This window comes from Camelina sativa, chromosome 17, assembly GCF_000633955.1.
Source record: "Camelina sativa cultivar DH55 chromosome 17, Cs, whole genome shotgun sequence".
Lineage (NCBI taxonomy): Eukaryota > Viridiplantae > Streptophyta > Magnoliopsida > Brassicales > Brassicaceae > Camelina > Camelina sativa.
Genome location: NC_025701.1, coordinates 29,569,513 through 29,592,975, shown reverse-complemented (window position 1 = coordinate 29,592,975; position 23,463 = coordinate 29,569,513). Strand labels below are relative to the sequence as shown.

The 23,463-nt window shown below is 37.8% G+C and overlaps 6 protein-coding genes across 9 annotated transcripts; 4 read left to right on the top strand and 2 right to left on the bottom strand.

The window, feature by feature from the left end:
• On the top strand, positions 739-7,892 carry LOC104758331 (alanine--tRNA ligase). Its single transcript, XM_010481171.1, has 23 exons — positions 739-1,115; positions 1,467-1,705; positions 2,034-2,174; positions 2,521-2,667; positions 2,884-3,036; positions 3,471-3,600; positions 3,814-3,910; positions 4,043-4,163; positions 4,483-4,542; positions 4,638-4,688; positions 4,761-4,856; positions 4,979-5,080; positions 5,188-5,310; positions 5,624-5,767; positions 5,854-5,925; positions 6,015-6,090; positions 6,170-6,312; positions 6,397-6,505; positions 6,584-6,771; positions 6,867-6,956; positions 7,059-7,241; positions 7,333-7,512; positions 7,596-7,892. The coding sequence occupies exons 1-23, from the start codon at positions 812-814 to the stop codon at positions 7,665-7,667; spliced, it is 3,021 nt and encodes a 1,006-aa protein (XP_010479473.1). The 5' UTR covers positions 739-811; the 3' UTR covers positions 7,668-7,892.
• Positions 8,409-10,492, top strand: LOC104758330. 2 transcript variants are annotated; one of them, XM_010481170.2, is made up of 2 exons: positions 8,409-9,887; positions 9,952-10,371. In XM_010481170.2, the coding sequence occupies exons 1-2, from the start codon at positions 8,510-8,512 to the stop codon at positions 9,990-9,992; spliced, it is 1,419 nt and encodes a 472-aa protein (XP_010479472.1). In that variant the 5' UTR covers positions 8,409-8,509; the 3' UTR covers positions 9,993-10,371. The 2 variants fall into 2 exon arrangements, with proteins under 2 accessions (XP_010479472.1, XP_019094674.1); XM_019239129.1 differs by having other exon boundaries at positions 8,409-10,492.
• Positions 12,063-13,919, top strand: LOC104758329. The gene has a single exon (XM_019239130.1). It carries the CDS (start codon positions 12,432-12,434, stop codon positions 13,878-13,880), a length of 1,449 nt encoding a protein of 482 aa, XP_019094675.1. The 5' UTR covers positions 12,063-12,431; the 3' UTR covers positions 13,881-13,919.
• On the top strand, positions 14,520-16,448 carry LOC104758328. The gene has a single exon (XM_010481169.2). It carries the CDS (start codon positions 15,241-15,243, stop codon positions 16,444-16,446), a length of 1,206 nt encoding a protein of 401 aa, XP_010479471.2. The 5' UTR covers positions 14,520-15,240; the 3' UTR covers positions 16,447-16,448.
• LOC104758327 (putative disease resistance protein At1g50180) lies at positions 16,740-20,113 on the bottom strand. 2 transcript variants are annotated; one of them, XM_010481166.2, is made up of 3 exons: positions 18,868-20,113; positions 18,649-18,795; positions 16,740-18,574 (listed from the first exon to the last, which is right to left on the bottom strand). In XM_010481166.2, exons 1-3 carry the CDS (start codon positions 19,748-19,750, stop codon positions 16,818-16,820), a joined length of 2,787 nt encoding a protein of 928 aa, XP_010479468.1. In that variant the 5' UTR covers positions 19,751-20,113; the 3' UTR covers positions 16,740-16,817. The 2 variants fall into 2 exon arrangements, with proteins under 2 accessions (XP_010479468.1, XP_010479467.1); XM_010481165.2 differs by having other exon boundaries at positions 18,649-20,113.
• On the bottom strand, positions 20,280-22,291 carry LOC104758326 (sirohydrochlorin ferrochelatase, chloroplastic). 2 transcript variants are annotated; one of them, XM_010481163.2, is made up of 6 exons: positions 22,012-22,291; positions 21,665-21,912; positions 21,527-21,588; positions 21,013-21,123; positions 20,806-20,898; positions 20,280-20,600 (listed from the first exon to the last, which is right to left on the bottom strand). In XM_010481163.2, exons 1-6 carry the CDS (start codon positions 22,077-22,079, stop codon positions 20,490-20,492), a joined length of 693 nt encoding a protein of 230 aa, XP_010479465.1. In that variant the 5' UTR covers positions 22,080-22,291; the 3' UTR covers positions 20,280-20,489. The 2 variants fall into 2 exon arrangements, with proteins under 2 accessions (XP_010479465.1, XP_010479466.1); XM_010481164.2 differs by having other exon boundaries at positions 21,665-21,903; positions 22,012-22,149.

The following is a 23,463-nucleotide window of genomic DNA, read 5'->3' as shown; positions in this document are numbered from 1 at the left end:
ATCAGCGCTTTCATATTGAGGAAGTGTTGAAATCAGAAAGTTATTTGACTGATCTTTGTTGTGCTGTGCTTGAGTCTTCGTCCAATTGATGGTAATATCCTCATTCAACCATAGACGAGTTCTATTGAGTGAAGGTTTTCTTTGGCCGTGTTGATTCAAGTTGCTGCGATTGGGAGAAGTGGAGTATGAAGATTTGGAGTCCTTGTCGTGTTAGATAGTTCTCTGAAGAATACTTCAGTTTCAATCGATCGAGTTTAAATTCCGGTGAACAAAGCAATTTCAGTCATTAACTTCTGAAAATTGTTAGCAAAAGATGATCAGTACAAATTGAAGGCTTTCTACAATAGAAAATCTGTGCAGAAGTTTCAAGAATCCGCCGGCGGTGAAATTTTCCGGTGAAGACAGAAGTTGTCTTGAGTCGGTGGCGATGCAGTGTGTGGAACACAGATTTCTTCAGAAGTTACCACGTTGCTATACACGTGTTGTTTTACCTTTCAATGTTTATCTTCTGTGTTGCAATTGTGGCTTGTTGGGCCTAAAAATTTGTATTTTAATGTTTGCCGCGTGTTGGGCTTTTAATATAAAACGTTGAAAAAAAAAAAAAATCGTGAAAGGATTTCACAAGTTCAGTCTTTAACCTATCAACGAACGACATTTTTCTCTCTTTTCATTTCTTTTTTGTTTTTGTAAATGTTTTCCTTAAAATAATATATCTCACGGAAAAGGGATCGGATTAAATAAATTTAACGGTAGAAAATAGATAGGACAAGAGGAGGAGAGAGAGAGAAGAAAGGTCTTTTATTGGGTTTGAATGAGATTAGTGAACGCAGCAGCCTTTCTTCTGATATCCTCAACCAAGCCTCCGTCTAGGGTTTTTTACTCTTCCCATCTCCGCCGCCCTTTTCTCTCTCACTTCCGTTTTTCTTCCTCTTACTCTTCGTCGACGTCGTCCTCCGTCGCAGTCATGCCGGGTTCCGAACCATCGGAGATTCAGTGGCCAGCGAGGAGAGTCAGGGATACATATTTCGATTTCTTCAAAGGCAAAGGCCACAAGTTCTGGCCATCGAGCCCCGTTGTTCCTCATAATGATCCTACTCTTCTGTTCGCTAACGCTGGTACGATACTTCGATTCCCGAACTTTTTGATATGGTTCTCTTCTATCTGTTCCTGCCGATGAGATTGGGCATTTGTCTTTAGTTAATCTATGGAATTCAGATTCTATTGAAGTTTGGTTAATCTTGAATTGGATTCTAGTTGATGAGTTCACTGGATTGCTTTGTTCTATTCTCTTTTATCTTTAAAGCTCTGGGACTTATTCATTCTTCAATTGTTTAGTTTTGGTCGAAATTTATAAGTCAGAGGGTCATTCATATACTGTATCAGTTTCCTGTTATTGATTCTTAGCTATGTATGTTAATTTCTTAGCTAGATAAACGAATGACTTTGAAACTTCTCTGTTTTTCAAGGAATGAACCAGTATAAGCCTATATTTTTGGGAACCGCCGACCCAAATACGGAGCTCAGCAAGCTAACTCGGGCATGTAACACTCAAAAGTGTATTCGTGCTGGTGGAAAGCATAATGATTTGGACGATGTCGGCAAAGATACTTACCATCACACGTTCTTTGAAATGCTTGGTAACTGGTCATTTGGAGATTATTTCAAGAACGAAGCTATCGGATGGGCTTGGGAGCTCTTGACTAAGGTAATTAGAACCACTGCCATCTTATTTTGCAATACCTTATGGATCAAAGAGTATATTTTTCTTCCTACACATTTAAAAAAGGGACATTTGTCTTTGTTTACTTGATTTAAGAAAATGTGCATGATATTCAGTGAACTATTATCTCCCTCCCTTCGACAGTATGTCACAATTTTGTAAAGTGATTCTTCTGTTTTCATTAGTCTGTACATCTCATTGAGATATCCTGCCACAGTATTTCATAATTTTGTTGAGTTATTATTCTCTCTCTGTTGGTTTGTATATTTCACTAAGAGATGATGACACAGACCTCCCTGTTTTCATGCCTCAGGTCTATGGGCTACCGACTGATCGAATTTACGCTACCTATTTTGGCGGTGATGAGAAAGCTGGCCTTCAACCCGATAATGAGGCTAGAGATATATGGTTGAAGTTTCTTCCACCTGGACGTGTACTACCCTTTGGTTGCAAAGTATGTTTGCTTCACTACTCCCATAAAAATGATTTTGAAACCAAGTAAAATTGAACAACATTTCATTTTTGTTAAATATTTCCAGTGTTATGTGAAAAGCGTTACAACAAAGTCAAATATTTTATCACATCCAGTTGCCTTTATATTGTCACCGATGCTTCTTGTATATACTGAAACTTCGCTTTGTCAATGATAACGACAGTCAAATTTATACACTGTCAAGTTTTGGTAGTTGGCAGGCTAAAAAGACCATCGTTTATGATTTCCAGTCAAAAATTATAGCAAATGTAAATCTAAGAATCTTATAATGCTGTTTTTATTTCATTAACTTTTGATGAAACTGCAGGATAATTTCTGGGAAATGGGTGACACAGGTCCCTGTGGACCTTGTACTGAAATACATTATGATCGTGTCGGTAACCGTGATGCTGCATCCTTAGTTAACAATGACGATCCAACATGCTTAGAAATATGGAATCTTGTCTTTATTCAGGTACAAACCCTCTCTGTCCCAATTGAAATTTAGTTCCATTTTACTACTCTATATCTGGGTGTCGTGGTTGTTTTAATGATTTAATAGATTTCGTTGCTGAAACTCTATATTGTGCAGTTAGCAAGATTGTTTTTGCTTCTTTAGCTTTCCCTGTTACATTCTCACCTGTTTTCTCTGACGGGGCAGTAATTTATATGGTTATTTTTTGTAAAATAGTTCAACAGAGAAAGTGATGGCTCGCTAAAACCTCTGCCTGCTAAGCATGTTGATACCGGAATGGGCTTCGAGAGGTTGACTTCTGTTCTTCAGAACAAAATGAGCAACTATGATACAGATGTGTTCATGCCTATCTTTGATGACATTCAAAAGGTAATTTGTTAAACCTGTTGACAGTTTCAAGACAGTTTGTTAAGATATTGAGTTACTTTTGTGTGGCTCCTCTTACGGATGCTTTTGTCGCCTATTTAATACTATCACCATTTTAGTTCATCTATTGTCAAGTGGCTTATGGGTCTTCTACGGCGTTTATAGTCATCTTTTCCTCTTTGATCTATGGGTGGTTGTAGTTAATTCTTCATTCCGACACTCTGTCAAAATTGTTTTTGAATATTTCTGGTTCAGTAAATTTGGTTTCAGTGATCAAGACATTCTTGGATAGGTATCCTGGAGATCATTGCCTTGTTACCTTTGTCACTTTCTGTATCTTTCTCAGTGAGAGAATGAAATAAAAACCTCAGATTGGTCCTTTTCCCCTAGTTGTTGTGAATTTTAAGTTTAGGTGTTAATGCTTTCACATTTTTTAGGCCACTGGAGCTAGGCCATATTCTGGAAAAGTTGGTCTGGAAGATGTCGACAGAGTTGACATGGCATATAGAGTGGTTGCTGATCATATTAGGACCCTATCATTTGCTATTGCGGATGGCTCTCGTCCTGGTATGTTCTTGGTTTCTTCTCTCGATTATATATGGATGGTTATAAAAAACACAAACGTGTTCAGCAAAAAGTGTTTTTGGTTCATTTATCCTAATTTGGGAACGATGGGCTTATCAATTTCCTTCCTCAGTCCATCTATTATGGTATTCAAATAGAGATTCATTCTTTCTTGTAATTTTTTAAAAATACCATCTGATATACTCTCTTTTGCAGGTAATGAGGGCCGTGAGTATGTTCTGCGGCGTATTCTCCGTCGAGCAGTTCGCTATGGAAAGGAGATCCTAAAAGCTGAAGAAGGGTTTTTCAACGGGTAGGAAATTATGTTTGATCGTTGTTGACTTGTTGTATGTTCGTTGTAGTGTATCTTTTCAAATGAGCATGTTTTGATACATATCTTAGCTCGTTTTTTTTTCACTGATCAGTTTGTGCTTTTCACCTCTAGGCTTGTAAGTTCTGTTATTCGGGTGATGGGCGATGTCTTTACAGAGTTGAAGGAACATGAGAAAAAGATCACAGAGATTATAAAAGAAGAGGAAGCAAGCTTTTGCAAAACCTTGGCGAAGGTGAGGGCTTGATTTAATTTGCGTCACACCTTTAAACCTTTATCTTATTTTTTGTTCTGGCTCTTCGCTCTGAAGATTTGATAACAAGTCACAGCTTCAATATTAATGATAGCTTTTACTTTTGGATATATTGTTTCCAATTGCACCATTGTTCAGTTTTAATGATGTTGGTTGGACATAATTCAGCATACCATTGTCTATAGGGAGACTTTTTCTGAAAAAAAAAAAAATACTTCGTTTGTCCTGTTTGTCCTTACATTTTCTATGTTATATAGGTGAATATAAGAACAATTAGATTGATTATAAATTTTCACTGCAGGGAATTGAGAAATTTCGGAAAGCTGGGCAGGCGGTTCAGGGAAATACACTGAGTGGAGAGGTGCGTCTCTACTTATATTTGTGATGTATGTTAACTGTTGTAGTATATCCATCAGTGATGTTTGATTTCCATCTCAACATATCTTCTCTTTGCAGGATGCTTTTGTGTTATGGGATACATATGGTTTCCCGTTAGATTTGACTCAGGTACTTAAGTCATTCATATGTATTTCTGAAAGTTTGCGTTAATTACTTTTAACTTTTATTCTCGCGTTTCAGTTAATGGCTGAAGAAAGAGGGTTGCTGGTTGATGTTGATGGTTTCAACAAAGCCATGGATGAGGCGAGGGAAAGATCAAGAAGTGCTCAGAATAAGGTGTTTCAACTTTTCTTTATTTACTTTCTTATAGAGTCTTTGATGCTAAGGTTGTCTTTTAACTCCTTTTTTTTTTTTTGGGCAAAACTTTCAACTAATCTTTTAATGCCAACTTTTGGTAGCAAGCTGGTGGCACCATTGTTATGGATGCTGATGCTACATCAACATTGCACAAGACTGGTGTGGCAGCAACAGACGATTCTTTTAAGTACATTTGGTTCCAGGTTTGTCCTATAATTCCAGAAAACTTGCATGTTGCACTTGTTGGCGTAGAATTGACCAATAAATGGGTTTTACTTCAAATAATCCATTATTGAGAAATTACCTACAGGAGCACGAGAGTGAACTAAAGGCAATCTACACTGGCTCCTCTTTCCTGAAAAGTTCAGCTGCTTGTGATAACGTGGGACTAGTATTGGAGTCTACAAGTTTCTATGCTGAGCAGGGTGGTCAGGTAATCGGTTTTCTTTTATATGTAATTTAGTTTGCTGATTGTTTTCATTTCTGATTATATGACTGGTGGCATGAAATTGCAGTCGTCATTTTTGTTCATCTTGGACATGCATTTATACGTAGACCTTGCAGTAGCACCGTGAACACTATCATATCAGAACTGCATCGTTTGACTTTATTTATCGGCTGACAAATACCTGAAGTAGTTGTTGACAGTGGCATATATAGTTTGGAATTTATATCCATTAAGGTCTAGCTTTTGATTCATATGTATATAAAATCTGTGCCTCTTAACATTTTTGCTCTGGCAATAGATTTTTGACACGGGACTTATAGAAGGCTCATTTGGTACATTCAATGTATGCAATGTCCAAATATTTGGGGGCTTTGTTATTCATATTGGGTATCTATCTGAAGCAACTGGAGAGGTATCTGTGGGGGATAAAGTGATTTGCAAGGTAACTCTCAGCGTCAAACAGTGTTTGTCTCATTCAACATATTTGGTACTATCTAAATTGTTTCCACCTTCTGATCCATGCGATAGGTTGACTATGAGAGACGTAAACTCATCGCTCCTAATCATACTTGTACACATATGTTGAATTATGCCCTGAAGGTATCCAATTTCTATAATTTAAGTTACCTAGGCGGTGATTTACTATTTTTTTTATTTGTTCTCAAAACAATCATCTCCAATGAATTCAGGAAGTGCTGGGGGATCATATTGATCAGAAGGGATCAATAGTTCTTCCTGAAAAACTGCGATTTGATTTTTCCCACGGTACATTCTTCAATAAGTGATTTTTATTTTGATGTGGATGGCACTATAATTGTCTGATGGGTCCCATAATTTCGAGTAGGCAAGCCGGTTGCTCCTGAAGATTTGAGAAAGATCGAATTGATAGTGAATAAACAGATCAAGGATGAATTGGATGTATTTTCCAAGGAAGCAGTGCTTTCTGAAGCCAAGCGCATCAAAGGTCTAAGAGCAGTGTTTGGAGAAGTAAGCTGTCCATCAGATCTCTTTCTATACCTTATTATTTTGGTTTCTATGAGTTGTTAAAATGTTCTCTCTTACTCTATTTAGGTCTACCCTGATCCTGTCAGAGTGGTGTCAATTGGGAGACAAGTTGAGGATCTCTTGGCTGATCCTGAAAACAATGAATGGTCATTGCTTTCTTCTGAATTTTGTGGAGGTCGGTTTCCAACCTATTGTGACCAAGATATTACTTTCAGAATAGAATATTGAGATTGGGTTATTTTGAAAATTCCAGGAACCCACATAACAAACACCCGCGAAGCCAAAGCGTTTGCACTTCTATCGGAGGAGGGAATTGCTAAAGGTATTCGTAGGGTAACTGCTGTAACTACTGAATGTGCCTTTAAAGCATTGGATGCGGCTTCCTTACTTGAAAAAGAAGTAGAGGATGCGTCCGTGGCAGAGGGAAGTGCATTGGAAAAGGTTTTCTCCCTCTCTTCTCTGTCAATAATTGACTAAGACAATATCTTAACTTGAATTCATGTAAAACTTATGTGTTCATATTTGCAAATTTACAGAAAGTTTCTGCTTTGAAAAGCCAAGTAGACGCAGCAATTATCCCAGCAGCTAAAAAGGCAGATATCAGGGCTAAGATTGCTTCGCTTCAGGTTATAAGTTCTTCCAGTCCTACAGTCCGCTACTTTGTCTAAGTTTCGGTGTAGTTTTCTGAGCAGAGTAATATTGAAATGGCAATTTTTTCAACTTTGCAGAATGAAGTAAAAAAGGCTCAGAAGAGAATAGCGGAACAAAACCTGAAGAAATCTGTCAAAGTAGCAACAGAGGCGGCGGAGTCTGCAGCATCAAATGGGAAGACTTTCTGCATAATCCAGCTAGATGTGGGTCTTGATGCAGCAGCTGTGCGAGAGGCGGTTTCAAAAGTCATGGAAAAGAAGGTAATCCGCATTTTCTTACAGCATCACTTGTATACCATCTGTTCATAGAAATCAAGAAAGTTAAATGAAGGTTTTTTGATGAATCTTGCAGGGAATGTCGATAATGGTGTTCAGCACAGATGAAAGCACAAACAAGGCGGTTGTGTGTGCAGGAGTCCCAGACAAATCAGATCAGTTCAAGCAGCTAGACGTCACAGAATGGTTGACAAATGCATTGGGTCCTCTAAAAGGCCGATGCGGGAAAGGGAAAGGTGGTCTTGCATCAGGACAGGTATGAGTCCTTTTCTCTTTAGTCTCCAATTCAGTATCTTCCTCAAAGAGATCTCAATCTTCAACATGTTGTTTTGGTTTCAGGGAACGGATGCTTCCCAGGTGCAGGCGGCTTTGGATATGGCTTCATCATTTGCATCAATGAAACTTAACTGATTTGGTCGGAGATCAGTATGGGCAGAATAACATTTTACTTGTTGATTTCATACCATTTTACACATGTTCAAGAATCTGTTGATGTTATCAGTTGTGATGGAATTTGTGGTATCACTCTTCAGTCAAGGTGACCTATTGATGTATTCACTTGTGAGACTGTCAGTTTGGGTTCAAATGTTTTTGTTTTCAAACTTTATTACTGTATATATCACTTTTCTTGGTTTAGGACTTGCTGTTCAGAATTTGGCTAAGTAGATTTATGGCCCGGTCGATTTTAGTTGCCATCTGAAAATAAAAGGCATAAAGCTGAATTAATTGACTTATTTTTCTTTTATTAGTTTTATAGATGTTCTGGATGGTTGAAACTGAATTGCACATTTATAGAAACAGTGATATTTTTACTCGTACATGAAAGACTCGATCCTAAAATTGTTTTGATTACTGAATCCTGAAATCCTAAACTATGTTTAGTTTACGTCATTGTGGTTTTGTCGCGTAAGATGTACATACTACGGTAACGTAATTGCTAGTTGCGGAGGATCTGTAAAGAACTTTAAAACTACTACAAAAACATGTGGATAAATTCAAATGATAAACACTTGTGATTTAACAGTTCACACATAATACGGACAATGTTCTATACAGTTTTGACTTTGACGGCAATAGTAAACCAAGTTGGCAGTATACCACAGCTCTCAGTCTGTCTTTATTATGTATTAGCTGGCTGAAAATAAATGACCATTCATTTCATTACAAAGTGAGTTACACAATTCTATCTCTCCAATTTAATTCAAGAAAAAAGTCTATCTCTGAAGCAAGAAGTTGAGACTCGATCTACAGCCATGGGAAGAAGCAAGAGTAAGTCCTTGTGTCGTATGTCTGATGTTGCAAAACCTCACAAACTTTCTCGACGATGGGATCCACCGCTCACCGTCTGCATATCTTGCAAAGGCCAACAATACGTTGGGAATAGGCGTGGTAACTATTACTATTGTGCTACTTGTGATGTTGAATTTCACGAAGGCTGTCACTTGTTTCCTCCAGAGATCAGACACCCTTTCCACCTTCATCACCCGCTCACCCTCACCTTCTTAGATCATGATCTTGATAGCTCTGAGATCCCTGAAATTTGGTTTGGCCTAACCTTGGATTTTTACAAGGTTAAATCTGAAGGAGATGAAGAAGAAGAATGTGCTTCTGCTTCAGATGGGAATCACAGTAGATGCAAATCTTGTCGGGAAAATATTACATATAACAGCGACATCAAGTATGTTCGTTTTTCCGATATAACATATTATCATTGTTCTGTCTGCAATTTCAGTCTACACTCACTTTGCGTAAAGGATTCACCACCTCTCACTATTAAAAACCTAAAAAGCCATGACCACACTCTTACCCTCTTCCCAAGAAAACTCCCTTTGCCTTGTGATGCTTGTGGCTTTTCACTTGACGCTCGCAATGATTCAGTTTACTCTTGTCTGATTTGTAACTACATGGTCCATAGAAGATGTATCTACTTACCTCGTGTCATTAAGATCACTCGTCACCAGCATCGACTCTCTTACACTTCCTCCCTTGTTCCTTCTGGTGATGAGCTCTCTTGTGGTGTTTGTCGCAAGCTCGTTGACGTCAACTACGGTCAATTCTCTTGCAACAAGGGATGCCACTATGCTGTCCATTCGAAATGTGCAACAAACAATGAAGTGTGGGATGGGAAAGATCTTGAAGGAGTGCCTGAAGAAGAAGAAGAAGATGTTGAGCCATTCGTGAGGACTGATGAAGAGACGATACAACATTTCAGTCATGACCATCACTATCTAAAGATCCATCATGCGAATGACAACCATGGAAACAAGTTTTGCGAAGCCTGCATCCTTCCGATAACAGTTTCAGATAGCTTCTACAGCTGTGTCCAATGCGATTTTGTTCTCCACGAAACATGTGCATGCCTTCCTCGCATAAAACACCATCCACTACACAAACACCCGCTCACCCTCTACCATTTACAGTATCCTCATATCAAAGAGCTCCAATCTAAATATTATGATCTAGGTTTCTTTGTGTGTAATGGTTGTGGCCGAAAATGCTGTGGTTTCATGTACACATGTTGTGAAAAGGATTGTGTATTTCAACTAGATGCAAGGTGTGCTTCGCTTCCTGATCCTATAATCCATGACTGCCATCCACATAAGCACCCTCTCTTCTTCAATTTGACCGAAGGTAAATGCATGGTTTGTAAGATGACCTCAGGATTAAGAAAGTACTTAGAATGTATTGAATGCAGGTCCTTTTTGTGTCTTACTTGTGCTACCATACCTCTGGTGACTCACTACAAGTACGATAAACATCCACTCACTCTTTGCTGCGGAGAAGAGAATACAACAGATCTGCAGTACTGGTGCGAGATTTGTGAATCAGAAATAGATGCAAGAAAGTGGTTCTACACATGCAACTCTTGTTCAGTCACTCTTCATGATACTTGTTTACTGGGAGATGAGGTCTACATGAAGCCAAACCATATGATCAAGATGTATGAAGGTGCTGAAACAAGTATTGGTATTGTACCCAACAGTGGTAACTCTAGACCAGTGTGTGATGGATGTAGACGCCGTTGTGTAGACACTTTGGTAGTCAAGACGTCTGGGAAAAACTATTGTACTATCATGTGTTTCTTCGATATATATTATCCATGGTAGGACTTCTGCAAAAAGAAAGATGGACTGAAGCAGCGACGATTAAGGATGCTATATGAAGAAATCTAGTGTGTATTTCTTTTTAAACTTTGAGATTTTTAATGTATCTAAGTTGTCCTGTCGTTTCCAATACACGCTATGGCAAGGAGTGTTGAATTTAAACTTCGATTTTAAATAAAGAAAACACTTACGTGCCATCTAAGGAAAATTCTTTTTAGTGTTATGCGTATTAACCAATCAGTGCTAAAACCATAATTTACATATAATTTAGAGATCTTGCATGGCCTGTAGTACATCTTCCAAGGATCTGATGGGACTTACATCTTGTAAACAACTATTTCATGTAGTACAGCTTCCAAGCATTCAAGAAGCTAGTCTTTCTGCCATTCCCCGGTTTGATCATGATCTTGATCCAGTCATAAACTATTAAATTAACTAGGTCTCTTGACTTTATCAGTTTGCTTGATAACAAAAGGTTTTTCCTGCTTGGTTTTAACTGTCCTTTAAGTAGTTAATGCAATCAGATAGAACTACCTTCCTGTATGGATTAACCGTTACAGAATTGTTCTTATGTTGGTGTAGAAATGAAGAAGATAGGGAATTGAGAAATTACCCTGCCACACATGCCGCTGCAGGATCACGGGAGTGAGCTAAAGGAAATCTACACTGGCTCTGCTTTCCTGAAAAGTTAAGCTGCTTTTGATATATAGTAACTGATTTTTTATTAAAAAGTTAAAAGAACTATCAAAGAGTGATGTTGCTGGTAATCTGGTATTAAATTTCATGGAAGCATATATGCCTTATACCTGTTTCCGTTGTTCATTTGTTTTTTTGGTCGTCTCTTATTATTCCAAATAACCAAAAGTAACATCGAACCTAGCTAGCACCTAGCAGTATCTCAATCTCAAAACCAGAGACAATAATAGCTAGAGAAAACAGAAAGAGGATACTAGCTATAGAGAAAAACTATAAAAAGTAAAGCCTTGTTGTATCATCTTCCCTCAAGAGTATAAACCGTTATAGAATTGAAGTTTCAGAATATGATCCTATAGTCCTTTTCTCATTAGACTCCAAAAAAGCGATCAAAATCTCAATCTGGTCAGTGGTCTCACTCATCAACATGTTGTTTTGGTTCTCGGGAACGGATGCTTCTCAAGTGCAAGAGTCTTTCTTTGGATTACGGTATAAACGTTTCGTTGGTGACTTGGTGTGGTCAAAGTGTATGCTTAAATGTTTCCTTAAAAAAAATTTTAAGATTAGAACACGTCTACAGCTAAAACCAGTTGTCCTAGTTTTAACTATACAACTGGATTATTTTTTTTTAAACAATAATAATAAAAAAAACAAAACTATTTTGACTTAACCAATCATAAGTGATCATCCGATGTACTTACTGTATAGTGTAACACTACAAAGTACAAATAAGAGAGATTAATTCATTTGTTTGACTTTCATACCTTCTATATATAAAGATCGTTGGTTTTGTTTTGTCTCTTCGATTTGTTGAAAAAGAAAAAAAAAAAACTATAGTACCAAATTATTAACTAAAGCAGCTATAACCAACTGGCTGAATTAATTAACTACACTAGCTGAATTAAGAAAAGAGACCCTAATAAGTAGTTGACTTAACAACAAAGGAGTCTATAAAACAACAGAAATTATCATCAATGTACTTCATTCATTGTAAAGACTAAAGCTCGAAATTAAAAAAGCTATGGAAAGTAAATTTATATCTCGCTCGAAGCCTCAATGTCGCGTCTCAGATCCAGCAAACCCTCATAAACTTTGCCGACGATCTGATCCTCCACTCACCTCATGCTTTGCATGTAAAGACGACAACCACTGGGAAGAAAAAAGGTACTATTACTACTGTGCTACTTGTGATTTAGAATTTCACAGAGGTTGTCACCTGATTCCCCCTGAAATCAAACACCCTTTTCACCTTCTCCACCCTCTCACCTACACCTCCTCAGATCCTGATTTTGATAGCTCTAATCTTCCTATAAGTTGAAACAATGCATCCTATGATTCGGAAAGATATGAAAGCGATGCATATGAAGATGACGACTCCATGCCAGATGGGAATCTTGAAAAATGCAAATTTTGTCAGAGAAATATTGAAAGCGATCGCTATCATTGTTCTATCTGCAATTTCAGCATTCACTTCCTCTGTTCCACAATAAATCCACCACCTCTCACTATCGAAAACCTTAAAAGCCATGACCACACTCTTACCCTCTTTCCTAGACGAGTCCCTTTGCCATGTGATGCTTGTGGCTTCCCTCTTGATGGTATCTTTGACCATGCTTATGCATGTCTACTTTGTAACTACATGGTCCATAGAAAATGTATCTACTTACCTCGCGTTATTAAGATCACCCGTCACATACATCGTCTCTCTCACATCTCCTCTGTTGTTCCCTCTGGTGGGCTCCCTTGTGGTGTTTGTCGCAAAACGGTTGACGTCAATTACGGACAATACTCTTGCAACAAGGGATGCCACTATACTGTTCATTCGAAATGTGCAACAAGGAAAGAAGTGTGGGATGGGAAAGATCTTGAAGGAGTGCCTGAAGAGGAAGAGGAAGAGATTGAGCCATTCGTGAGAATTGATGAAGAGACAATTCAACATTTCAGTCATGATCATCACTATCTAAAGATCCATCACCATGAGAACAATGACAATCATGAAAACAAGTTTTGCCAAGCCTGCATACTCCCGATAACAGCTTCAGATAGCTTCTACAGCTGTGTCCAATGCGCCTTTGTTCTCCACGAAACATGTGCATGCCTCCCTCGCAAAATGCACCATCCTTTACACAAGCACCCGCTAACCCTCTTCCACCCATTCTCTCCTTATCCTGACAAGCTCCTAGAAGAATATTGTAGCAGAGGCTACTTCAAGTGCTTTTGCTGTGAACGATATTGTTGTGGTTTCATGTATAAATGCAGTGAAAACAATTGTCACTTTCAAGTAGATGCAAGGTGCGCGTCGGTCCCTGATCCTGTAACCCACAGCTGCCATCCACATGACCATCCCTTCATCTTCAATTTCACTCAAGGTAAATGCATTGGTTGTAAGTCTAGAAACTGCTCTCGTATGTACTTGGAGTGTACTCAATGCAAGTCCTTTTTGGGTCTTAATTGCGCTACCTTGCCTTGTGTGGCTCACTACAAACATGATAAGCATCCACTCACTCTTTGCTTTGGAGAAGAAGAGACAACAAATCTCCAACATTGGTGCGATATTTGTGAGGCGAAATTAGATGCAACGAAATGGTTCTACTCATGTAACCCTTGTGGAGTCACTCTTCACGTTACATGTTTATTGGGAAATCAGGTCTACATGAAGCCAAACCATATCATCGAAATGTTTTGTGAAAATATCAACATTACACGCAACACTGGTAACACTAGACCAACGTGTGATAGATGTGGAGATCATTGCGCAAACACATTGGTATTCAAGTGGCAAGATGAAATTTTTTGTTCTCTCTTGTGTTGTCAAATGAGTATGTGATGGATGGTGACCTGCTCCACAAACATTTTCTGTGTGTATTTTTTCGTGTATGTTTTTTTTTTTTTTTTGGTTTTAAATGTGTCAAATATTGCTTAGATTTAAAATGAAAATAAATATTGTTCAGAATATGGTTAATTAGATTTATAGTCTGGTCGGTTTTAGTTGCCATCTTAAAATGAAAATAAAAATAAAAGGCATAAAGCTGAATTGATTTTTCTTATTTATCCTTTATATATGTTTTGGATGGTTGAAACGGAATTGCACATTTATAAAAAGAGTGATATTTTTACTCGTACATGAAAATCCAAATCCTAAAATATTTTTATTTAGTTTACGTCATTGTGGTCTTATCGCGTAAGATGTATGGTAACGTTAATGCTAGCTGCGATCAGTTTGTAAATATATAACTTTAGTAATTACAACGTTTTAAAAATAGCAAATCTCCTACAATACATATTGGATAAATTCAGATGATAAAAACTTAGATACACAATTCACACAAAATAACAAAAGTTAACTGTGACATTTACCGACAATGGTCTATACAGTTTTGACTTTGACAGCACTAGTAAACCAAGTTGGCACATGCTAGCTCTCTGTCTTGTCTTTATTATATAGCTGGCTGAAAATAAATGACCATTCATTCATTACAAAATACAAAGTGGGTAAACAAGTCTATCTCTAAAGCAAGAGAATTCATAGTTGAGATTCTACAGCCATGGAAGGAAGCATAAGTAAGCGCGTGTGTCGTCTATCGGATCTAGCAAATCCGCACAAACTTTGCCGAAGATTGGATCCCCCGCTCACCGCCTGCGTCTCCTGCAGAGGTCAACAACACCTTCGATATAGGCATGGGTACTATTACTATTGTGCTACTTGTGATTTGGAATTTCACAGAGGTTGTCACTTGTTTCCTCCAGAAATCAAACACCCTTTCCACCTCCTCCACCCACTCACCCTCATCTTCTTAGATCCTCGCTATGATAGCTCTAGCATCCCTGAAATTTGGTATGCTGTTACATCTTAATCATACAACGATATTCCTGGAGATAAACAAGACTCTACTTCAGATGGGAACCATAAAAAATGCAAATCTTGTCGGAAAAATATTACATACAGCCGCGACACAAAGTCGTATGTTCGTTTTTTTGATATAACATATTATCATTGTTCTATATGCAATTTCAGTTTGCATTCTTTATGCGCAAGGGATTCACCACCTCTCACTATTGAAAACCTAAAAACCCATGACCACACTCTTACCCTCTTCCCCAGACCGCTCCCTTTGCCATGTGATGCTTGTGGCTTGTCACTTGACACTCCCGATGATTTAGTTTACTCTTGTCTGCTTTGTAACTACATGGTCCACAGAAGATGTATTTACTTACCTCGGGCTATTAAGATCACCCGTCACCAACATCGCCTCTCTCACACTTCCTCCCTTGTTCCTTCTGGTGATGAGCTCTCTTGTGGTGTTTGTCGTAAGCTCGTTGACGTTAATTACGGTCAGTTCTCTTGCAATAAAGGATGCCACTATGCTGTCCACTCGAAATGTGCAACAAATATAGAAGTGTGGGATGGGAAAGATCTTGAAGGAGTGCCTGAAGAAGAAGAAGAAGAAGTTATGGAGCCATTCGTGAGGATTGATGAAGAGACGATACAACATTTCAGTCATGACCATCACTATCTAAAGATCCATCATGGGAATGAGAACCATGGAAACAAGTTTTGCCAAGCCTGCATCCTTCAGATAACAGTTTCAGATAGCTTCTATAGTTGTGTCCAATGTGAATTTGTTCTCCACGAAACATGTGCTTGCTTTCCACGCAAGAAATGCCATTCGCTACACAAGCACCCACTCACCCTCTTCCATTCACAATCTCCTCATCTCAACGAGCTCGAGTCTCATTATTATGACCTAGGCTTCTTCGTGTGCAATGGTTGTGGTGGACATTGTTGTGGTTTCATTTACACGTGTTGTGAAGAGGGTTGTGAATTTCAACTGGACGTAAGGTGTGCTTCGCTTCCTGATCCTATTATCCATGACTGTCATCCACATGATCACCCTCTCTACTTCAATTTCACCCAAGGTGAATGCATGGCTTGTAAGAGTACTTTAGATTCAAGAAAGTTCTTAGAATGTATTGAGTGCAGGACTTTTTTGTGTCTCAAGTGTGCTACTCTGCCTCGTTTGGCTCACTACAAGCACGATAAACACCCACTCACTCTTTGCTGCGGAGAAGAGAAGACAACAGATCTCCAGTATTGGTGCGAGATTTGTGAATCAGTCATGGATGCGAAAAAGTGGTTCTACACATGTAACTCTTATTCAGTCACTCTTCACGTTGAGTGCTTACTGGGAGTTGTGGTCTACATGAAACCAAACCATTTGATCAGGATGCATGAAGGTGCTGAAAGTATTCTTATTGTATACAACAGTGGTAACTCTAGACCAGTGTGTATTGAATGTAAACGCCGTTGTGGAGACACTTTGCTAGTCAAGTCGTCTGGGAATAACTATTGTACGATCGATTGTTACTTCGATATTTATGCCTACCATTTCTGACATGATTGTTTCTTCGATCCATGATATGAGTTCTCCAATGCAAAGATGGACTGAACCAGGGATGATTAAGGATGCTACATGGAGAAATTTAGTGTTTAGTTTCTTCTTGCTTTTTTGCATTACGGATAATTAAGGACGTTTTTGATCCATATGTATAAAAAAATCTGTGCCACAAACATTTTTGCATAAAGCTGAATTATTTTTCCTTAATTTGTTTTGGATTGTTGCGCATTTCTAAAAACTGTGATACTCGTAGATGAGAAACGATATTCTAAAATGTTTGGATTGCATCATGAAAAATCAAACTTTGTCTTTTCAACGTGAAAGGGTGAATCTTTAACGAGATCATACACCTTGTAATCTTCAATCCTTTAAAGGTCACAATACTCAAAAACAACAGAAGGCACATGTTGAACCTTGTAGAAATCTTCACCACCAGAGATCAGCTTATCCTTAAATGTCTTTGTCATGTTACCAATCTCCACTTCTTGTAGATTCTTCAGGAACCTCGTTGCTTCAGGAACTGACTTCAGTTTCTTACAGCTTTTTAACTCTATGGAGACAAGACGCATCATGGCACCGTCTTCTACAGTCCACTCCTCTAGATTCTCAAGCTGTGACAATGTCAAAGAATGCAGGTGAGGAAAACCATTTTTGGAACAATAAAGTTTACTACCCACAAATGATCCTTCAAACAGTTGGAGAATCTTTAAGTTTGGAAGCCTCTCAAGAACCTGAAACGGGTCATCCACTAGTCCGCATTGCCACAAACGTAAAGCACCAACATCAGGCGAAAAACTTTGTTCTCCTGGGAGCTTCTCTAGTCTAAGAAACAGTTCCAGTTCAGAGAGATTAGTAAATGCAGAAACCAACTGTGTTACATCTACCGGTGGAAGCAAAGGTTCGCAGGGAACGTTTATTGTCAAGCCACGGAGACGTTTCAAGACTGTACTTAGAGAAGATACCGCCTCGAAGTCTGTATTCTGCGAAGATAGATTGATCGACAATCTTCTAAGACTTGTCATTGCTAAAAGATCCCTTGGATTGCATTGTCCAACAGGAAAATCCCATAGTTGCTGCAGGTTTCTTAGAGTACTCAAGTCCAGCTTCGTTTTTGGATCAAGATCTGAAGGCATACACAGATGTCTCAGCCGCTGCAGCTTCCATATCACGTTTGGAATACACAGTTTCCCCTTAACGAACAAATCTAGAGTAATCATTAACTTTAAGTTTCCAATAGATGATGTGAGTTCTTTCACGTTTGTCAATCTCAGACTTAGGTTTCTCAAATGGATGAGATCTCCTACGTCATCTGGCAACTTCCCTCCCTCAATTTGAGCTCCCTCGAGATCAAGAACTCTAAGATGTTTCATCTTTCTGAAGGAAACCTTCCCTAGAAGTGCCCATGAATTTCCTTGTTTCTTCATAATATACACAAGAGACCTAAACCGAGGATTTATGTAGTTCACCTGTGAAAGTCTCTTGATCCGGTGTTCCTCTGCACCACCATGTAACTGCACAGCAATTCTACGAGATGTATTGGTTGAAAGAGATGGGAAACCCTCAGCTTCATCTGGATCCCTTGAATCAATAACTTGCACAAAGCTTTCTTGCTCTGCTTTATTTAAACAAACCTCCCTCATGAGGTCATGCATACGACATGTCATGACTTCCGAAGTTACAATGTCCCTCCTCCCAACCATAACCATGCTTCTCCTTACTAATTCTTCGAGATAATCTTGCCCAATATCTTCTACTGTCGTGCCATCCTCTGTGTGTTTTACAGGCATAACCATTTCCTCTGCAATCCAATAACTAACCAATGTTTCCACATGAACCTCATAGTTTTCAGGATAATGAGCAAAGTAGAGGAAACATTGCTTTAAATGGGAAGGCAAGTACTCATAACTCAAGCACAAAACATCTGCAACCAGCATGCTCTTACTTCCACTGCCACTACCTCCATTTGAAACATATGATTTGATGTTCTCGTGTACTCTTTGCCACTCGTTCAATGTACTTTTCGTTGCCAGAAGTCCTCCTAGAACTGTTATTTCTAGAGGTAAACCTCCACACCTTACGACCATCTGCTTCCCAATAGCCTCTAGCTTCGTGATTAACATTGGCTCTGCAAATAAAGTGAATAGAGGTGTGAAGTATTATAACATATATGCTGCAGAAAGATTCGAGCCAAATGATTACCTATATTTTCTCTCCCAGATAATGAAATTTTCTCCAACAGCTCGCAGCTCTCTTCATAACTTAGCAATTGTGGCTCATGAAGCACACCCCTCGGATCAGCATATAAAGCAACTTCCTTGTTTCGAGTGGTGAGTATTATTTCGCTTCCTACAGTATAGCATATAAAAATGACAAGGATTATAAAACTTGAGTTGTATTTGAACATTACTATTATTTTACCTGTTTCATGTGGAAAGACGTGTTTTAGACAATCCCAAGCATCTTTTCCCCATATATCATCAAGCACAATGAGGCATTTATTCCTTTTTAAGAACCGATGCAACTCCTCTCCAAGCTGTTCATCCCTCAAGTTGAGTATCCGCTGATTCTCATCCTTGTAGCTGAGATTCAGAAAAATCTCTTGCCAAACATGTCTCCGTCTACAGTCTTGAGAAACATATACCCAAGCAAACCTATCGAAATGACGCCTCACTCTGTGGTGATGAAAAATCTGTTTGGCCAAAGTCGTTTTCCCCAAACCACCCATTCCACATATGGACGTGACTCTTAGTTTCTCACTTCCGGAAACTAAATCGTTCACTAACTTCTCAAGACTCTGCTCTAACCCGACAAGATTATGCTCAACAACATATGGAAACGACTGTCTTTGTTCTCTTTGACTATCAGATAAACTCAAACCTTCTCTGCCCATAGCTTCTTTTATACCGTAATTTAGCATGCTTGTTGTTATCTTAGAAAGCCTGGAGGTGATCTCTCTAATCTCTGAGCCAACACTATGAAGTGAAACCGCCTCGTTCAATATGCACGCAAGCCTCCTAAGCACCCTTGTCATCCCTTTTTGTTTCCTTGATTCTGCTTTGAGGAAAAACGCCTCGAGTATATCCTCTGCATCATAAGAAGCTTCTCTAATGCCTGCAACCCAGTTACGTACTCTCTCACTTTTTTGCTGCTTTTCATCTGCATCTTTCAAGAAACACTTCAAACGCTTCAATTCGTCTTGCAGCTGCTTCACTTGGTCACCTATACCGAACAAGAGCAACGGTTCTTCCAAGAGCAACTCTCCTAGCTTCTGCACTGTAACAGAAACAACAGCTTCTGCCATTTTGTGTTCTAGTGATTTTCCCAAATCTCTACGTCCTACACTAGAAATAAGTCAAATATGCACTAACTTCATTACACAAGACTCAAGTCAACTCAATCATAACATTCGTTGTCTCTTTCTGAACTATACAACTGAGCATCATGTGAACACAATTCTATGGTACATCTACCAAACGACTTCTTGAAATGTTCTTTTGTGCTCATCCATAAACCACCACATCAACATATTCATCCATCAGAATTTAGTGGGAGACTTCAAAAGTCTTCGCTATCTCCTACAACCATACGTTTTATTTTCCTTCTCACCTTTAGCTGCAGAAGCTATACAATAAGGAAAAATGGACTTCTCTGCCTTGTGATTAAATAAAAGAGCTTACTCATAATTAATCAAGTGCAATATGCACGAAACCTAATAAGATAAAAAGGAGGCCAGAAAAGGCATCGAGAGAATTATATTTTTATAACCATGAAACATCGCTTACATGCAATACATCAAATTTCGACAACGCAGTTTGTTGACAGGAGACAGAGAGAGAGAACTTTAACAGACAGCTCTTATTATATTGTCGTAGTCGTTTTAAATTGGTGGGCAATAAGAACAGGCCATAAATCTCGAAATATGTGTACATAGGACGTGTACTAAATGATGACTATGAACAATATAATATGCCTCCCTTTTTTATCCGCATCTGAAAGAACTAATTAAGAACAGATATACAAAAACGTTCTTACATGTACACCTAAGAACTATTGTAGAGCTTGCACTTGTTTGTTCCAGCACAAACCAGACACTCGTCAGCATCACCTTCAACATGGCTCAAGCAATGTTGGATTCTGTCGTTCACAACGTCCTGCAGAAAGAAATATTAGCAGATTACTGAAGATAGAGAGCCAAAAGAAGTGCAGATCTCTTGTGAAAAGATTAAACATCAGAAGATCGACTATAGGAAGTTCAAAGGGAAAAAGTGTCATTCACTAATGCATGAGGGTGCTCATATCCCTTAGGCTTAAAGTGCTCACTCGTTTTGGGAAACAAAAGTATGCTTTATTTCTTACCATGAGGAGATTATGAAGGCCGAGAGGTGCAGTTATGAGGTATGAGATGCCAGAGAACTCCTTTGCAGCATCAGCCGTCAACGAGGGAATGTCCTTAATAAAATAAGGGTCATAGTCTCACTAGGCCTTTAATGTACATCCTCCAATAATCCCAGAAATTATAAAAACTAAATGTTTCAAGAAAACATACCAATGGAGATCCCATACCTTAAGCCAATGTCTTCCAGGAAACAGAAAAAATGGGCTCACAACCACACGTTTTGCCCCTTTTTGTACACACAAACTGAATGCATCTTTTATAGATGGCTCAGCCAGTTCCTGGTGTGAAGTGTGAAACATCAGAAAACAGCAAGCAGATTTGGGAAGTGAGAAGCAAATAAATTGCCACTTTCATCTAAGTCCTCGATTCACACATATTAAGCTAAAAAATCTATAGGATTTCCAAGAAACTGAAATCAGATTCTATCAACCTCATGGGTATGGTTCACACAAGTGAATACAGTCAAGTAAACTATTGGAAAGGAAGGAATTTACTAGCGGTTCCAGTTCCATTGAAAAAATTCCAGGTCTTACTGCATTTACACTATACTTATGGCATGAAATGGGAGTAAAATGGAGCCAATTTATAAGACCAAAGCTAGTCCTCTTCCATTATTCACAATCTTGGGACAGAAAAAGAAACCTAACATTGAGTAAAGTGAGAGCTTAAGGAAGAAATTACCATATGAGCAGGCTCCACAATAGGGTATCCAGTTTTGTCTTTGAACATTTTCACAAACTCCTCTGAAACATAGAAACTAACCACACGATTACATAAACTCATACAAGCTAAAAAGAAGTATATCTTATAAAGTCTAACCAAGCATAAGATTGGATTCTCGGCGACGAGAACCGTGATCAACAATTATAATCCCATCTGCATCACCGATCCCATTTCTGAGCAACCCTCCGTTCTCAAAGCTCCCAAAACATGGTGATCCTCTTCTTCTCCTTCCTCGTTGGGATCGAAATTTCTCGACTTTTAAGGACACTGGCAAAGCCCATGACCGATTCGTTCGTGTAATTTGACAAGATGAAGATGAGACACGATTATCCGCTCTGAGATTGCTACAAAATCAAATCGAAGAAATATAAAACAGTAAGAAGAAAGCGAAACAACAGAAGAAAACTATATAAGGGTATGTATAGAGGAAAGTGATAAAGAACCTTTGGGAGGCGATGCCGTAAGAGAGGTTCACCAAGAACTGCGACTGAGTCGTCATCTTCGCCGCCATGGACTGTTTTGCTGCTGTTAAACTGATTTAATTTGTCGGAACGACTCGATGGCGGAATCGGGAAAGTGAAAAGAAAAGATTCATTAATTATGTTACCGAACCGGTCGGTCGGACCGGTTAACCCGGGAACCGATTATTATTTCAGTCCGGCTTTATTACCAAAGGTTCAAAACATACAAAACCCACTCTTTTTACTTGATGCCTTGATGGAGGGAGAACATAAATGATTAGCGTGACCTCTTAATTACCATCTAGCTGTTCAGGACAATTATCCAACATATATATCTAATATAGTAAAGTAGGCTTACACCCTCAAAAGAAGTTCTATCTATATGACACGTGTTACTTTTGAATCTTCTATGGGAAATTGGAAAATCGTGATAGTTCATATTTTTTATCACCTATAAAATAGTTTAAGTATTTTTCTGACAACAGAAAAAAATTGTGTTTTTCTGATAAATATTAAATAAGTCATGTATATATTTTGGCATTTTTCCTTTTTTTTGTTTCATCTTTCTAATTTAAAAATATGAGAAACACACTCTTCCATTTTTGATTAGTATCATCTAATTTTTAAATATATAAGTTATTTTCATATATAATTTGTCTGTGATATATGACATATTTTTTTTGACATGTGACATATTGTCATGTAATTTTCTTTTAAATTTATTTTGTGGTCTCTTCTTAATATTTTCTTACCTAATTATTTTATATTATATAATATTTTCTATTTTCAATTACTCTCTCCTTACTAGTCCATTTGGTGTTTATTTTCTTAAACATATACTAGGTACTATCCCGCGGAAAACCGCGGACTAAACTTTTTTTTGATGAAAATTTGTAATAAATTATTTTGTTATTGTGTGATTTATAATGGTTTGTGATTAAAAATTTGTTTATTATATTATAATTTTTATATTTTAAAAATGTTTATTGAAAACCTGTCAATAAAACATTTTCATGTAATGAATAAAATTATTTAAACTTTTATGAAATCTTTGCTATAGTTGTAAAATTATTTAAACCTTTGTGAAATCTTTGTAAAAAGATTTAACTAACATGTAAAAACATCTTATCTGTTAGTTTTTTTATTTGATTCTAACAGATTTGTTATTTAATTTTCTACAATTTATTTTATTTGATGTTTCTCCTATTTTCGTTTTTTTAATTAGAAATATTTATTTAATTAATTATTTAATCTTAATTAAGTTTTTCTAATGGCAATTGAATGTAATTTTTTACACATTTTAAGGTTAGTTTTATATTTGTACTTCTCAATTAATATAGTAGGAATATTTATTTTTAATTATACCTAAAATACAACATATTTAATCATATACATTAATTCATACTTTAAATATACACTTTAGTACTAAATTGT

Bases quoted from the DNA above. Each gene is read 5' to 3' on its own strand.
- LOC104758328 (XM_010481169.2), top strand. From the start codon at position 15,241: ATGGTCCACAGAAGATGTATTTACTTACCTCGGGCTATTAAGATCACC.
- LOC104758327 (XM_010481165.2), bottom strand. From the start codon at position 19,750: ATGGCAGAAGCTGTTGTTTCTGTTACAGTGCAGAAGCTAGGAGAGTTG. The intron at 18,575-18,648 runs GTAATCATTTGG...CTTTATTTGCAG, and splicing joins ATCTGGGAGAGAAAATATAG to AGCCAATGTTAATCACGAAG.
- LOC104758326 (XM_010481163.2), bottom strand. From the start codon at position 22,079: ATGGCGGCGAAGATGACGACTCAGTCGCAGTTCTTGGTGAACCTCTCT. The intron at 21,124-21,526 runs GTAATTTCTTCC...ACTTCACACCAG, and splicing joins TTGTGGAGCCTGCTCATATG to GAACTGGCTGAGCCATCTAT. The intron at 20,899-21,012 runs GTATGGGATCTC...TATTTTATTAAG, and splicing joins CTGGAAGACATTGGCTTAAG to GACATTCCCTCGTTGACGGC.
- LOC104758331 (XM_010481171.1), top strand. From the start codon at position 812: ATGAGATTAGTGAACGCAGCAGCCTTTCTTCTGATATCCTCAACCAAG. The intron at 3,601-3,813 runs GTATGTTCTTGG...TCTCTTTTGCAG, and splicing joins TGCGGATGGCTCTCGTCCTG to GTAATGAGGGCCGTGAGTAT. The intron at 6,957-7,058 runs GTTATAAGTTCT...TCAACTTTGCAG, and splicing joins CTAAGATTGCTTCGCTTCAG to AATGAAGTAAAAAAGGCTCA.
- LOC104758330 (XM_019239129.1), top strand. From the start codon at position 8,510: ATGGGAAGAAGCAAGAGTAAGTCCTTGTGTCGTATGTCTGATGTTGCA.
- LOC104758329 (XM_019239130.1), top strand. From the start codon at position 12,432: ATGCCAGATGGGAATCTTGAAAAATGCAAATTTTGTCAGAGAAATATT.